Source organism: Gymnogyps californianus, chromosome 3 (genome assembly GCF_018139145.2).
Source record: "Gymnogyps californianus isolate 813 chromosome 3, ASM1813914v2, whole genome shotgun sequence".
In the NCBI taxonomy this organism is placed as follows: Eukaryota; Metazoa; Chordata; class Aves; order Accipitriformes; family Cathartidae; genus Gymnogyps; species Gymnogyps californianus.
Window position 1 is genome coordinate 25583949 of NC_059473.1, and position 14990 is coordinate 25598938.

Genomic DNA, 14990 nt, shown 5'->3' on the forward strand with positions numbered 1-14990 from the left:
GCCGTCCCGCTCTCGCCCTGCCGGGCTCCGGGACGGGAGCAGAAGCCCCGCGGGGCTGCCGCAGGGGCAGCCCCTGCTTCTGCCCCCTCCGCGCCGGTTCGGGAAGCGCTCCCGGGGCGCGGGGGGGGGGGGAGCCGCCAGCCGGGCGGCGGGGCCCGCTCTACTCCGTGCTGCCGAGCGTGTGTGTGTGCGGGGGCGGGGGGCGCAGCCGCCCGCGCTCTTCGGCGGGGGGCGGCGCTCGCTGCAGCGCCAGCCCCGCTTCTCGGCTGCGAGCGGGCGGGCGGTCACGGCCGACACGCAGCCGGCGGGGGCGGGGAGCGCGGCCCCAGCGGCCGGCATGAACCGCGGCGCTCCCCGCGGCGGGGTCGGAGGCGGCGGTGCCGAGGTACGGACGCTGCGCGGCCCGGGCCGGGTCCGGCGCCGCCCCGCCCCCGCCCAACAGGTGCAGGGTCCTCCCCCCCCCCGCAGCACCCGCCTGTCCTTGCGGGACCGGGGCTCGGCGCGGTGCCGCCCGCGGAGCGCTGTGCTGTGCCGAGCCGAGCAGGCAGGGAGAGGAGGGGAAGGGAAAGGAGGGGAAGGAAAGGGAAGAGGTGCCAGGCCCGGCCCGGCCGCCGGCGCGGGAGAACCGAGGTGAACCCGCGGTCTGCGCCTGCCCGCCCGGCCCGGCGCTCCCGCCTCCCCGTCCGCCGGCCCCCGCGCTCACGCCGCCCGCCCCCCTCTCTCCGCAGGGAGCCGCAGGGCGAGTAGCGCTGCCACGGCCGGGCCAACCACCTCCGGGTCCATGAGCTGCCGCCAGCCGCCGCCGCCGCCAGCCGGGACTGCCGCCGCCGCCACCGCCGGGCCCAGCTTCCCCAGCCCCGCCGCCGCTTCCGCCGCTGCTCCGCCGCCCTGCCGGAGGTGAGTCCTGCGGCCGGGCCCGCTCCCCTCAGCGCTGCCCGCGGGCCCCGGCTCCTGTCAGCCGCTCCGGGGCGGGGGGAGAGGCCGCCGGCAGCCGCGTTAGCGCCCGCGACCTTTATTGGGGGGGAAGATGGAGGTCGGCTGGGACGGTGCGTGTGCCCCCCTCAGGGGAGCTGCGGGCTGGGGGTCCCCCGGAGCCCGCTGAGGAGAGGCGAGGGGAGGCGGCCCCCGCTGCGGCGCCGGCTGGAGGGTCGCGCCGCTTCCTGCGTGCCCCGCTGGAGCGGGGGTAGCTTTCTTCCCCGGTGACTAACGGCGGAGGCAGGCGCGGGCAGCTCGTGGGAGCGGGCTGGGTCTGGGGCCGGCGGGCACCCTCGCGTCGCTCGGAAAGCTCTACCTGTGCCTTGTTTTTCTTCTCCCCGTAGGACGGTCCCGCGCCCTCCGCTGTGAAGAGAATGGCCGTGACTCTAGAGCAGGCCCAGCGGGTGGGCTATACCTGTCTGAAAGCACTCCTCAGGTTCGCTTTTATGGTCGCCAATAACCTGGTTGCTATTCCGTCCTACGTCTTGTATTTAATTATGCTGCAGCCTCTCCGAGTGTTGGATAGTAAAAGCTTCTGGTATATCGAAGGAGTATTATTTAAGTGGCTTTTAGCTATGGTGGCTTCCTGGGGCTGGTGGGCAGGATATACAGGTAAGAATGTCTTATTAATTTAAAATGTACAAATATAAAGATGTAAATAACTGTTAAAACACAGATGTTTTCGTATGGGGACGTGTAGAGGAATATCTAAATATAGTAGATATGTGGGATGTTTTTATTTCAGGTTTCTTACACAGATACATTGTATTTCTGGATTGAGATGCTGAGTGTACTGAAACATTTTTTTTAAATCGTAGGTACAAACTTATTATGTGTTAAGTAAGAGTTTCTTAATCAATATTTTGTCTTAGCATAATCAGAAATACGATTTTTCCTAAGTATCTTGACCACTTTATTTTAGCGTTACATGAAAAAGATACATCTCTTAAAAGAGAGTTGATTTGTACTGTGCATGTAGCTGATAGAGCCAAACTTTTCTTTATTAAGTCTGTGCGTCTCTAAATCATCTCCACTTAAAACTATCAGGACATAAGGCTAAGAAGTTTGACACGAAGCTCGTGTCAGAAGAGTAGGTCTTCTATTCCTTGCAACAGCGACTGTCTTTTCTGCTGCTTCAGAATGGAGGGAAACAGAGGGAACCTCTTTCATACAAATAGTGATACGCAATGTTTCTCGACTGTATGGCTCTTCATTTACTGTTAGCAGAGCTACTTACAGAATCTGTAGGGGTTTTCCCCTCTGCATGCTTGCTTTGCAGTTATTATTGAACTTATTTTTTGCTTGTTAGTATTCATAGGCTCATCAAGGTGATGGACTGAACTGAAATACTAAGGAAGGCTCTAGTCTTGTTCTCGAATGCACTGATTTTCATCTTGGCTACTGCACTTTGTGCAAGAAAACAGCCATCAGTTCTCTGTATGTGCTTAGACCTTGGAAAGGGGAGGAAATGAATCTACTGAGTGCAAAATATGAACAGCCCTCCTAAAATTCTTTCCCTCTCTTCTGCCCAGGCTGCATCTGCAGGTCTTGTCCATGTAAACAAGGAAAAAAGGAATGGTGGCAGCACACAGCTCTGGAGTCTGGTCAGACTCCTGATTAGTCAGAAAGTCAGTGTTGACCCAGATGGAGCGCTCTTTTTGTTAGGCTACAAGAGCTGAAGCCTCTGTGATAATGTGCCTTTTGGTACCCTGTTGTGTGCCTTTCCGAGATGCACAAAGTTTCTGTGGATACTCTAGGTGAGCTTCCAGTTCTTCTTAAGGAGATGGTGGCAGCAGCAAGCTAGATTCTGGTCTATCGGGCTAGAACTGTCGCAACGTTGCACTGCTTCAAAATTGCCTTGCCTGGTACAGCTCAAGCTTTTTCAGATATGCTGTTTTAAAAATCTTTTTATATGTTTGTATTTGCTCATTAAAAGAAGTCCACATAGTATTTGCAGTGGCAGGTATATTTTTAAAAGTCTGCTTTATGCCTTAAAGCACAAAGGCCTTCCAGAAGGAAGGATTGACTTTTAAGGTGTCGTGTGTATTATTAATTGGAAATGAGAAAGTTTATGGGCATAATAGTAATGTTAAAGTCATACAGCATATGACCCCGGGGATTCACTGTGTATATTGAACATGCTAGTTAAAATTCAAGCCATTGTCCCGTGACGATATGGTTGTCAATTTTTGAAAGCAGTTTCCTTGGGATAGTTTTACTGCTGACTGCAGAACTGTGTGGTTTCTTTTGCCTATTGCTTGGAAAGTGGTCTTAGCATGATCTGCATATCCTAGAGTCTTCCTGAAGCATCTGTTGATTGGTGTTGCTGATATATCTTGACAATTTGAAATAATTTGTTTTACAGTCTTGAAATGTCTTAGTATGTTTGTTTGAAGTATCATTTACAAACAGCTACACAGAAATGTTTTCTGGGATGGTGTATGGGTAAGGAGGCCCTTCTTTTCACTTTTCACTATCAAGCATGGCTTTTGTTTTGGGGAGGATTTTAAGCAAACGCTTGTACAAAGTCTCAGTTTAAATGTATTTTATTTGATATGAAGACATTAACATGTTTTATACTGAAAGCTACAAAATAGCAAGAATAGCTTATTTCTTTGTCCATTCTTTCTTTACCCTCATCAGTGCTCACCACCACATGCAGAACAAACCTGGAAAGCATATCTTTCTGGCTTCAACATATGAAGACAGAATAATTTATGTGTCTGTTTCCAGATTGATAGATATATAAAAGACTGTCACTAGGTCCCCTCTTTAGAGCACAACATAACTAACTCAGAACTGAAATACTACTTTATTAGAGTTGGTGTCTAAGACTTGCAGTGGTGCATCTGAAAGAGACATTGCTCCAGAATTATTCTGTTTTCAATTCCAAAAACTAAGTCAAAGATAGGCTTCAATATGTTCCATCTTTGCAAAAGTAAATAGAAGATAGTAGGTATGTATGGGTTCATTGAGAAGATTAAGGATTTTTCTTTTCTTTTGAGTAGCAGAGGAGTTGGTGAGTTGGGTTTTTTTTGTTTGTTTGTTTTTCTTCTTGAGAGGGTAACCAGCTAAGTAAGTTTACTTGTCTTTTAATTGGAGGTAGTGTTCTGCTTTATGTTGAAGACATGTTTCAGTTTTTTAATTTATTTACTTTTTCCCCTTCCAAGCCTGGGTCATCTGTTGGGTGAGAAGTGACATAAACCATTTGTAATGAGGGACTTAAACTCAGCCTGCAAAGTAGATTCAGGGTGCACTTTTTTGTCCCTGTAAGTTTGTATGTAATGTGTAGGAGACATCTCAACACCAAATGAAGAAAATATGGTGAGTGCTACGTTTTCCTTCTGGGCTTTGCTGCTGTTGTGTAATTGTTGGTATATTTTATTGAATAAAGCTGGAAGAGCTGAGGAAAACTCATGAACTAGATCTGCCCTTCTCCTCCCCACCCCCACATAAACCTGTATTTTTGTGCTAGGATTCTAGAGGATTTGTTACAGAAATTACATGATCTGTGTCTGTATCGGCAGCTCTAATCTGTGCTTTTTGATAAACGTAGGTGTTTTTGTTTGCAGATGCACTTGATGTTATGTAAAGACATAGTGTATAACTGGACAAGCAAAATAAAGAAAGGAACGGGAAGAGAAATTGTAAAGGTCGCTCTCCTTTCCATAATCTTTTTCTTCTTAAAATGCAAGTATGAGAGAGAACTTGGGTATAATTGGTTGCCTTTGATTTTTAAAGGGCAGAGTATGATAAATATCTGTGTTGTTCTCTTGAACTCTATAGTGTTTCTTATGAAAAGGAAAACGGAGTGTCTTTTTATGAAGAACGTTCAGATAGTCTAGCAATGTTATTTTATTTTTACATGCTTTCAGAAAGGCCTTCTTATAACTCTTCTAAGCCTTTTTCTTTTTTTAAGGCTTTTTGTGTAAATGTATTGCTCTCATTGTAGGAGCTGTTTAGTTAGGACACTTGGAATCTGCGTATTAGTGTGACTTGAAAGGCACCTTTGAATAACACTTCTAAATATTTTCCTGCATTTGTTGGAAGATGCATTCTAAAAAAAGCAAACTCAAGAGTGCTTGATCCTTTGTTGGCAAGTACCTTTTTTTCCCTATACTATAATTTGTCATTTAATATACAAGTAAACCAGAAATCACTAAATAGTGCAGTAGATGTAATGGGAGGGAGATGGAGCATATCTGTGGTGGTGAGTTTCTGATGACCTCCTGCTCACCTACAAAACTAGTTTTAAAGCAACCGTGTTCTAGATTTGAACTTCTTTGGGCAAGTAACTATTGCAGACTAAAATTTAATATCCCTGTATCTAAACAAATAGCTAAAAATAGGACTGCTAGAGAAAAGCTTGCTTTGCTTAAACATGCTTAGACAGACTGTTTTGTTGTCTTCTCCTGCTGTCTAAATGCAGAAGTTAGCATTAGCCTGTGATAGTGTTGTTGCAATATTGCAATTAGAAGTCTCTAGGACAGCAGAGTAATTGGTTAGCAATGCAGTCCCGATACTTAGGATGCTAATCTTGTGCTTCACTCTGCTCCGCACAGCTCGATCCCACTGTAGGGAGCAGTGGTGTGTGCCCAGCCTGTACCTCTGGCTGGGGACGGGGAGGAGCTGGCGGAGGGTGAGTCAGAGCACCAGGGGAGAGACGTGTTGCATGTGGTCAACAGGGTTGTGTGCATCTTGGGAAGGGGTTTCCTTGAGAGTTGTGCTTGGAGTATTTCATGCTCCAGCAGTGAAGAGGCCAACTCGACAAAACCTTCTGTTTCAGCCTCGTGCCAACACACACAGTCTTGCAATAATGTTGGACATTGGTGGGCTGATGAAAGGAAGAGTAATACACCTCTCTTACCACCCACACAAAAGTCTTAGTGGTGTAAGTATGCTTACTGGTATAATGATGCAGTGTTTAATAAAAAGTGAACTAATTCTATGGTATTGCCTGTTACTGTTCTGTGCCAGCTGGGAAGGTGACATTTAAAGAGAGTCTGTAAGAATTGTCAAGTTTTGTCAAGTTTGGAGAATTTCCCTTTCCTCCTTCTTTATTATTCAGCCAAGTAGAGTAAAACTGAGGTTTGGATTTTTAGTTGTGCTGCCCTCCTCTCCCCTCAAGTGATTTAAAATTTATTGGCTCATTTGTATGTATGATTAAGTAGTGACGACTCTGTAATTTTTTCAGCAGTCATAGGTTTTTTTCTCTAATTCAAAATCTTCCTTGTTTCCATTTCATCAGTCAACAGCTTCAACTCCTCTAATCTTCTAAGAATGTGAATATTTTTGTCTTCCAGAACTGTAAAAGATACAGGTGGAGTTGCTGTGACAACACTTTCTCAGTGCAGACAGCGTGCGCTCTGTGCGCTGCTTCTCGTGACAAGTCGGCCCCTCTCCTTGGGCAGGAAGTGCAGCAGAAGCTGGAGAACAGCAGATGAGATAAAGTAAATTTTTTGCCCCAAATAAGGCAGGAGGTGTTATTTCAGGAGACCTATCTGTGCCTCTAACCCTGCCATTGTTTTCTACCCTCCTCTGTACCTACAGTGTGATTATTTTTTTTATTATTATTTTTTTTTTTAACTGGCAATATTTTGTTTTCAGGACTGGTCAATACTGTGAGGACTGGGCAAGGAGGGGCGCGGGGGAAGCAACTTGTATTTTTGAGGTCAGGCAGTGTGTGAAATGGAGAAACAAAGTTGTTCTTGTTTTGTGTTTTCTTTGAATGTGCACAAATACCTGATGTGACTCAGTAGATTTGGGTAGCAACATACCACACAGAAACTTTTAGTTTATGCTATGGCTATGTGTTGAGTTTCTAGGTAATCCGTGGCTTAAATGCAGCTTTCTCTGATGTGTATGATTAATGTGTAGGTTATGCTGAGATCAAACAGGGATCTTTGAATTTATTTTGCTGTTTGTAATAGGAAGTTTGTGTGTAATTTGTGAGCTGTCTTGATAAGAAAAGGTCAGAGTTGAATGAGTTGGGGACATTCGAGCTGTTTCTACCGTGGCCTCAGAGCAAAGGCTCATTGTGCCTTTGCGTAAGAGGAGGTAAGCAGCACAGTGAACTTACTGTCAATTTCTTTGTACAAGTGATGTGTCTGCAAAGAGTGCTATACAGTGACCCTTGTCCTATTTTAATAATACGTAAAAATCACACCAGGAAATTCCTATCTCTCTTTTTTGGAACATGAGTTACAGGCTTTACCATACTTCTTTGTAGTTCATCTAGTGTCAGCAACATGTCGAAAGCAGTAAAGCTTATCTTTCATTTTCCTATTGTATCATTTAACTATAAAGGATCATTCCAAAAGATTAGGTATTGAAATGCTCTCTGAATTTTATTTTTAGAAAGCTACTGCCTTCTGCCACAAAACTTAGAGTAAAAGCACACACTGTTGGTTTTTTTGCTAGTGATATTTTTGTTGTTTGTTGCTATTTACGTCCCCGTCCCCCGTCCCATCCCCCCCCCGCCTTTTTTTTTTTTTGAGTGGGTTAGCCCCTGCTCCTGTTTCACCTACTCTGGATAATACAAAAACTATTGCAAGCATACCAAATCTGTCACATCTGCCTAAGGATAGTAAAGATTAAATTATTGAGGAATACCTATACAGAAAGGTGTGATTATTTACTTTTAAGTCCAGGAATGGCTGTGGGATGCTTCTGAATTAGCTTGCGTGCTAACAGCCAAAGGAAGACAAAGTTTTGGGAATTCTGGGTTCTATTCCTGCTTATGGCTGAGTTTGCTATTTTTAGGATGTGTTTTCATCCCTCCTAGTTCTTTTGCGCCTTTGTTTTTAATGTATCTATTCACACTAGTCATCTTCTCCCTTCGTTGCTGGTTGAATGCCTGAAAGGATATGATTAAGACGCTTGAGAGATGTGACTCTGTTCTCTGTACCTTTTCTTGTTCTTTTTCTTGATGGTAGGCTTTTAGGAGCCATGTGAAATAATTACAGGAAAGCTTTTGTCCAGCTCAGATTTTGCTTCTCCAAATCATAGGGAGTTAAACTCTTTGTCCACAAATTCTTTGCAGTGTGTATGAAGGAGGAATTTTTTTCCACTTCGACAGTGTGATCGTGTCTGTATTGGAACATGTCAGAGATGATGGCTTTATGTCAGAGATGCAATTTCTCATTCTCATTTAATGTAACTGTTCTAAAGCATAGAAATTTTAGAGCTTTTCAAGAAAACTGGAGAAAAAATTGGATGTTTAATGTGGATAAAACCTATTTTCTCTGTCATTTTGTTCTGGGAAATTACTTTCTTAGAATGAAACTCAACAGATGAACAGAATATATCACTTTCCCTTTCTCTGTTGGGTGTGTGTGAGGGACAGAGAAGTCTTGCCAAAGGTTAGTTTGGCAGGGTTTTAAGCTGCTGAAAACAGGATCTTAAAAATGGAAGAGTTGTGCAACCTTAATTAGACAGAGTAGTTAGTAAATCCTTTATGAAATATAAGCTTAGTAGTGTAACTTTCCAGTGTGAACTGAGCCAAAATACAGCTCCAAGATATGTAATCTACTTGCGCTTATTACAGTGGAATATAAACTGTAATGCTTAAGATGACATGTCAAATGCGGGATTGCGTAGGCATCTAATTGCACTGCTGTTGCAGTCACCACAGTTGAGATAACAGTCCAGCCATTTGTATATGCAGTTACTGAAATAAATAAGGCTAATATGTTTGCATTCCTAAAAATGTTCCGTGACACCAGTGAGAGATTCTGTATATGAGGCTGGTGGTTTTTGTTGGGTTTTTTTTTTTTTTTCTCTCCCTCCCACAAGCATTTCAAGCAGGGAGTGCCACTGAAGAAAGCCAGTCCCAGCCTTTCAGACTCATCCTACCACCGCTGCTTCAGTTTTATTGGCCAAATATTTTAATGATTGTGTGGTGATCTGGATCATGGCCATGATCCACGCTAAAACTACCCACCCCCTTTTTTTGCTGGGTGACTCACAGCCCCAAACCCAGTTCACTTCGCGGGTGTGGTGAAAGAAGAACGTAGATACAGATAGCGAAGGGAAAGAGGAAGGAACTGCATCTTTTGGTGACAGTACCAGCTTTAATGTATTTGTTGAACTACTGCTTATGGCCCCAATTCAAGAGAGCAGTCCTGTGCAGGATAGGGCCTCTAGTATGTGAATAAAATGTCACTGAAGTAGACTTCTTCACCTTTTCTTATTATTTTGTTAACTGGTTAGTTTTGTTTAGAATGGAAAAGTGCCTTCTGCAAAGTTCCTTCAGAGAAGACCAACTAAGCATAGAGTGAGAACAATGGGTTATCATAAACTGAAAACTGGTTGATAAAGGAATAAAAGACTAGTGTTCATTTTGATGAAAGCTTAGCAGTAGGGTTCCTCTGAAGTTTTGTATGCGTACTGTTTGAGTTTGTCAGCTACAGAGACAATTGTAAAGAACTTCAGAAGTACTTAAGCTGTATGAATAGCCAACAAAATGCAGAAGTTGTTCAGAGCAGTTTAGGAAGGAGATTAGTATCATGGTGGAGAGCTCAGGGAAAGTTTTGGCTCAGTGCACAACTATACATTCTGTTATAAAATGCATAAAGAACAGGATGGAGAATAATACTAAAAATATCAGTGGTTCAACTTCACACTTTGCTGTTTTTATCTCAGTTGTTTTAAAGCTATTGAAGAGTTAAGAAGGGGCTCTAAGAGGGTCAACAGCTTCACTAGTGCAAGCTGAAATCGAATCAGAACAATTTCATTCACAGCTGAACTTGAATTGGAACTGAATTGGACAACTCAGTGATTCTGTTTCCTGGGCAGAATAGAGTAGAAGAGATGCAATCTCCCTGCCTCTGTGTAAAGAAGAAGGGGACTTCTAGTGTCATTGGAACGTAGAAAATAAAAGTCTTTAAGATTTAATAAGACAGCAGTGCCTGGGGTTTTTGTTTGTTTGTTTTTTCTTAAATACTTTCATTATGTCTTTTCACAAATACTGACTTTGCAGGATAGTGTCAGGGTGTTACTTCTTTTGAGTCATACAACATAATCTGAAAACTTGTTTAAACATTATAGTTCTAAAAAGTAAGGAATTGTCCCTATTTAAGGAGTCTAATAGTTTAAACTAGCTTAGAGATTCAACTCAGTTTTGTAATTTAAGTAAAGGGGGAGAGGAAAGATTAATAGCTTTATTACTGCTTCTCACTTAATGTAGAACTAAAAATAGAAATGGTGTTCTAAAGGCAAGGGCAAGCATTGCCGCTGTTTGGGAGGACGTGGGTTCTCGAAAGTTGATTCATTAGGACAATGGCATGAGTCCTTGCAGGTGTGGTTTTTTGGTGGCAAAAGGAGGATTTTGTCTGAGGTTTTTTAATTTAGTTTCATTTGTTTTCTAGCATCCTGAAGTTACAAGAATGTGCAGTTTCTGTGAAAGTCTGTAGTGTCTGTGTTTGCTTGCCAGAACTGGGGAATAAAACCCGTTAATATTAAGAATATATTTTTTGTTAATTTAAGCATCAGTTATGTTTGAGTGTGGTGTTTAGGGTGGGCCATTGAACACTATTTTAATGCAATTTGGTGACTTGGGTATTTTATTATCTATGTAGATAAATGTGACGGTGTTTTAAGCATAGTTTCCTGATAGGATTAAGCTACTTGTTTAACAGCTATTCTTTCTCTCACCCCTCCCACATTTCTGATTTGCCTTCTTGCAAATCTGTCTGCAATTGACCAGATGGTTCAGATTTCAGACATAACGGTGTTCTCATGAGTTTTGTGAAATTTGGCAGCTGAGCGGAGGAGAGAGAGACCCAAGTTAGTGCCTCAGCTGAGGGTAGCACAGGCAGGTACGGCCATCGTATGTCTTGGTTGACATCTGCTACACGTGCAACCAGTACATCAATGGTTTTGGGTTTGCTACAGTGCCGGCATATCTTGTCCAGCCGCTGAGGAGAAGGAGGTTAGACAGCAAGTTTTTGGGAAACCAGGCTTTGTTACTTCTGCAGCTTCTGGAGCAATGTGTTAATCTGGCAGTGGCAGACGGAGTATGAAGCAGCATCCCTTCTTTTAGATGATGTTTAGTCCACCTTGCTTAGAGCCTTTTAGATCCAAAAGGCCTATGCAGATAACTGTTTAGTCTTAATGTTAGGAAAAAGGACAAGGTGGTAAAAGAACTTAAAGTATTGTGTTTTTAAGACTTTCTACTCTGTATATAAAAGAGGAGTTGGTGTAGCCTCCTAAAAGGAGGACTGGAAGGGCATCAACCTGACTGAAACTCTCAAGAAAGAGCGGTGATGCTCAGATTACTGTAGGCAGGGCAGAGCCAAAGAAAAAGTCAGTTATGAATCTGACCCAGGGACATGTAGAAACATGAGGCTTAAGGTGTGTTTGAGTGTATTTGGGGTGACCTGGGAGAGAGCAATGGTGTGGATGGTAAGCAGCATGAGAGTCTGTCAAGAAGAGTTGTGTACTACCATGCAGCACGCGTGAAGGCATTACATTAGAAAGGTGGCCTCTTGAGTTTTGTACCTGAATCTGGTCTATTTTGATATGCATAAATATATCTAGATGGCCTGGCAAAACTCCAACTCTGTTAACTGCCAGTTTCCTTTCCAAATGCATTCTTCTTTCATATCCATTTTTATTTCCTGTGCTTGTCTCTGGCATAAAATTCAGTTGTTCCTCCTAGCAACAGCTTTACTTGGAAATAAATAGAACCATAGCCTGTGTATACGCTAATATAATATGAAAGATCTATGAAGTTCAGTTACATTTGTAAAGATGCTTTCAGATGCAGGTACGGTTAATATGAATGTCTGTTAAGCCTCTTGCACGTAGTGGATTACATGAAAACAAACAGATGAATATTTTTTTATATTTGAGACTCTTCCATTTGTATCATCAAACCTAATACTCTGGTCTCCTAACCTACTAATGTAGGAAGGGAATGTGACAACAGCAAGGCCTTTGCCCAGGTAACTATTGTATTGGATGTGTTTAAAGATCATTTGATGCCTACCTTGGGCTTCTGGTGTTTGACAAGATTTTTACAGGCTGGAGAAGCACTTTTTCTCCCTCTGAAATAGATGAGGGACAAATACTAAACATGCCTTTCCTGCCCCCCCCCCCCCCCCCCCCCCGCCCCATTGCTTACAATCTTTGCAAATGTTTTAACAGACTACTAAACTTTAAAAGCTAAAATGCAGAGCTGAGTTCACATAACCATGAGTGGCGTCACCGTGTGTCACTGTAGGAAGGCTAAGGGTTATTTGGGTGGCTGCTGTGGTGAAGAAAGAACCATAGCAGACGGCCTGCTCCTTCCTTTTCCAGTCCCGTTACCACCCTTTCCTGATACTTTGCAAAAACAATGTGGTAAATCTGAGTGTCTGGTCATTCACTGGGTTTGCTTTGAGGCAGGGTTTCTTTGAGCAAAGTACAGAGGATTTAGTTGGATAGGTAGAATTTGGTATTTGAAGTGTATTGACCAAAGCTCTTACTCTGTGGGAGTGCTAGACTTTTGTAACCTGAATAAATTTATTTTTGCCTAGTTTTCTTTTTATCTGAGGAAAGAGTGATTTGTAACACTTTTTTTGTAACAAGCAAGGGCTTCATGAGTAAGCCGAGGCACTTGTAGCCACAGATCACGACAAGTTGCATGTAAAGTGCTTACAGTGCCTATTGCTACCCACAGACTTAGGAGTATTCACATTAATCATTTAATTGTAAAGTGGAATTTTGAGATTCGTAATATCTTCTTGCATTTGTGGCACACTTGCTGTATTTGAAATGGAGAAGTCCATTTCCAAGACTCTTTCACAGCTCTGTTGTTCAACCCCATTATGGGTGCTCTCCAGAGAAACTGCTCTGCAGTGAAGTAGTTTTTAATTGAAGTACTCTGAACTCTTTTCTTTTTCTTTGTTGTTCCCCTAGCATTTGTCTGCTGTCATTGTTACCATTTGTTCCCAACGTATAGAAAAACTTTTTGATCCTAGATGTGGAATTTTTTTTTTAATTTGAGGAGGGAGAGGAGAGAGAGGAAGAGGAGCCTCAATTACTGTCATTGCAGCAGCATATTTCAAAATTGGGACCTGGGTATTTCATTGAAAGGTGCATTGAATCTTAGTCTGTGTGCTGGGGATGAAGGCTAGGTATTGGAGCCAGCCACTCAGAATGTTTGAATAAATTTGTCTGTATTGAGTCCGACTATTTTATGCCAGTAAAAAGTGCTACTGAAACTCCCAGTAAGACTGTCAGCCACAAATCCAAGGTATTTTTTGCAGTTGTCAGCAGGTGTAAGAGGATTATTTGTTTTGTAATAGTAACAGATGCCAGAGAGCTAAACTTTTTTTAAAATTAGGAACAGTAAACTTTCTGCTGCTGCTTTGAGGTACATCAGCTAGAATAATCTGGTGAGAGAGGCTGTTTTTTCCTGCTAATTACTTCATTTGTGATAGCCTGAGAGTGCCATTAAAGGTGTCACTTCTGATTTTATGATGATGGACTTCTGCTTACTGGCAACCTGAAACGTGGCCACACGCGTAATTCTTAAGAGTCGCTGAACTGGTATAGGATAACCTGGGGTAAATTTAAATATGGTAAGATGCTTTGTTGGCTTGAATTATTTGCTGCGTCATACCAGCAAAAGTACTAGCTTAAGTTCCCAGCTAGAATTATTGTCATACACTTTCCAGCATGCTTTTCAAACTTACTGTGGCCTCTTATTTTAATAACGGGACTTGCATAAACAAAAACATAAAACTGAATATAGGAATTTGCTGTTATGTTAATCTGCATCATTAGCTTCTTACTGTTTTATGATTAAATTATTTTGATTAAATTTGTGGTAACTGAACATCATTTTCCCCCGGCCTTTATAAAATCGATTATTTGAAAAAAAAAAAAAAAAAAAAAGAACATAGTATCTAAAAAGTCCAAGGGGAAATGTTTTTACAGTTCTTGTTCATGCTATAACTTTTTGTCGTGAAGACTGTTGTTTGCAGTGTGGGTGAGAAGTTTAATAAAGTCCTTGAAACCTAATGGTGCAAACATTTAAGGCTTCTTTTAAAAGGTTTGTCCTTCTGCTTCCTTGCATCTGTATCCAGTTATTTTTTGATTCTTTGCATGCCTTTCATTATGAAGTTTTCCCCTCCACACTGCAACTTGAAAATGTCCAATGAATTGGTTCTGTTTTGTGGTATACAGCAACGCTAACCCACTGGAACTAGAGGATGGTGCAGAGATGTGGGAGGGGGGAAGAGAATAATGCTGCAGCTGTTTGATTAGTAGCCAGTTTTATTGCTTGAGGATATTGATTTTTAGATTATGCTACTTCTGCAAGCTCAAAATACACGTGTTTGAATATGTATTTCTGTTCTTATCATCGTTCAGGCGCTCAGTAGCTCTGTTTTTCTGTCTAGAGTTGACTGAGTTGAAGAGGTTTAAATGGTCAATGTCCTTCAAGTGGAGGCAAGCTCCTCAGTTCTGAGGTCACCGTAGGGAGATGGTAAATAAATGCACAGAATGGCCTTTTGCCTTTCTCATGTAGGCCATTTAACAGAGATAATCTAAAAGTAAAGGGTTTTCTAAATACATCCGGCACTACTTTTATATGGTGATTATTTGTCCTGTCTCATGAGCTGGGCTGAAAAACATCAGCTGTATAACGAGACAGCGTCAACAGCATTTTGTAGTAACTTAGGCAAGACCTGAAGAATATGAAGAGGTAAGTGTGAGGTAACTGAACTTGACTTAGATAAACAGAAGGTAATGACCGGAGCTGGGATATAGGGGTGGTCTTAGCACATTCAGAATCTTGATTTCCAGCAATAGTGTTGTTGGTTTTCTTAACTTGAACCTCCAGCCAGTGATTAAAGTCATGCAGTTTGCTTCCGTGAGGAGGAAAATTGATGAAGATCTGGTATCTTTTTGAATCAATATGACTTATTTAAAGGATATATGCAAAATCATGTTTTTCTGAGCCCAGTTGGATTTGAGCACTGGGAGAATGGTTTCCTTGCTCAGTAGTGTAATTATGGTTTTTTTTA

The 14990-nt window shown here is 42.6% G+C and overlaps 1 protein-coding gene across 1 annotated transcript in view; it reads left to right on the top strand.

Annotated features, from left to right (window-relative positions):
- Positions 1 to 759: 759 nt before the first annotated feature.
- The window catches only part of LPGAT1 (lysophosphatidylglycerol acyltransferase 1), a 68788-nt gene continuing 54557 nt past the window's right edge, over positions 760 to 14990 (top strand). Inside the window, exons 1-2 of the mRNA XM_050894329.1 lie at positions 760 to 897; positions 1320 to 1587. Of these exons, the coding sequence (XP_050750286.1) occupies positions 1350 to 1587 (238 nt within the window). The 5' untranslated portion in view covers positions 760 to 897; positions 1320 to 1349. The remainder of the gene's footprint in view (positions 898 to 1319; positions 1588 to 14990) is intronic.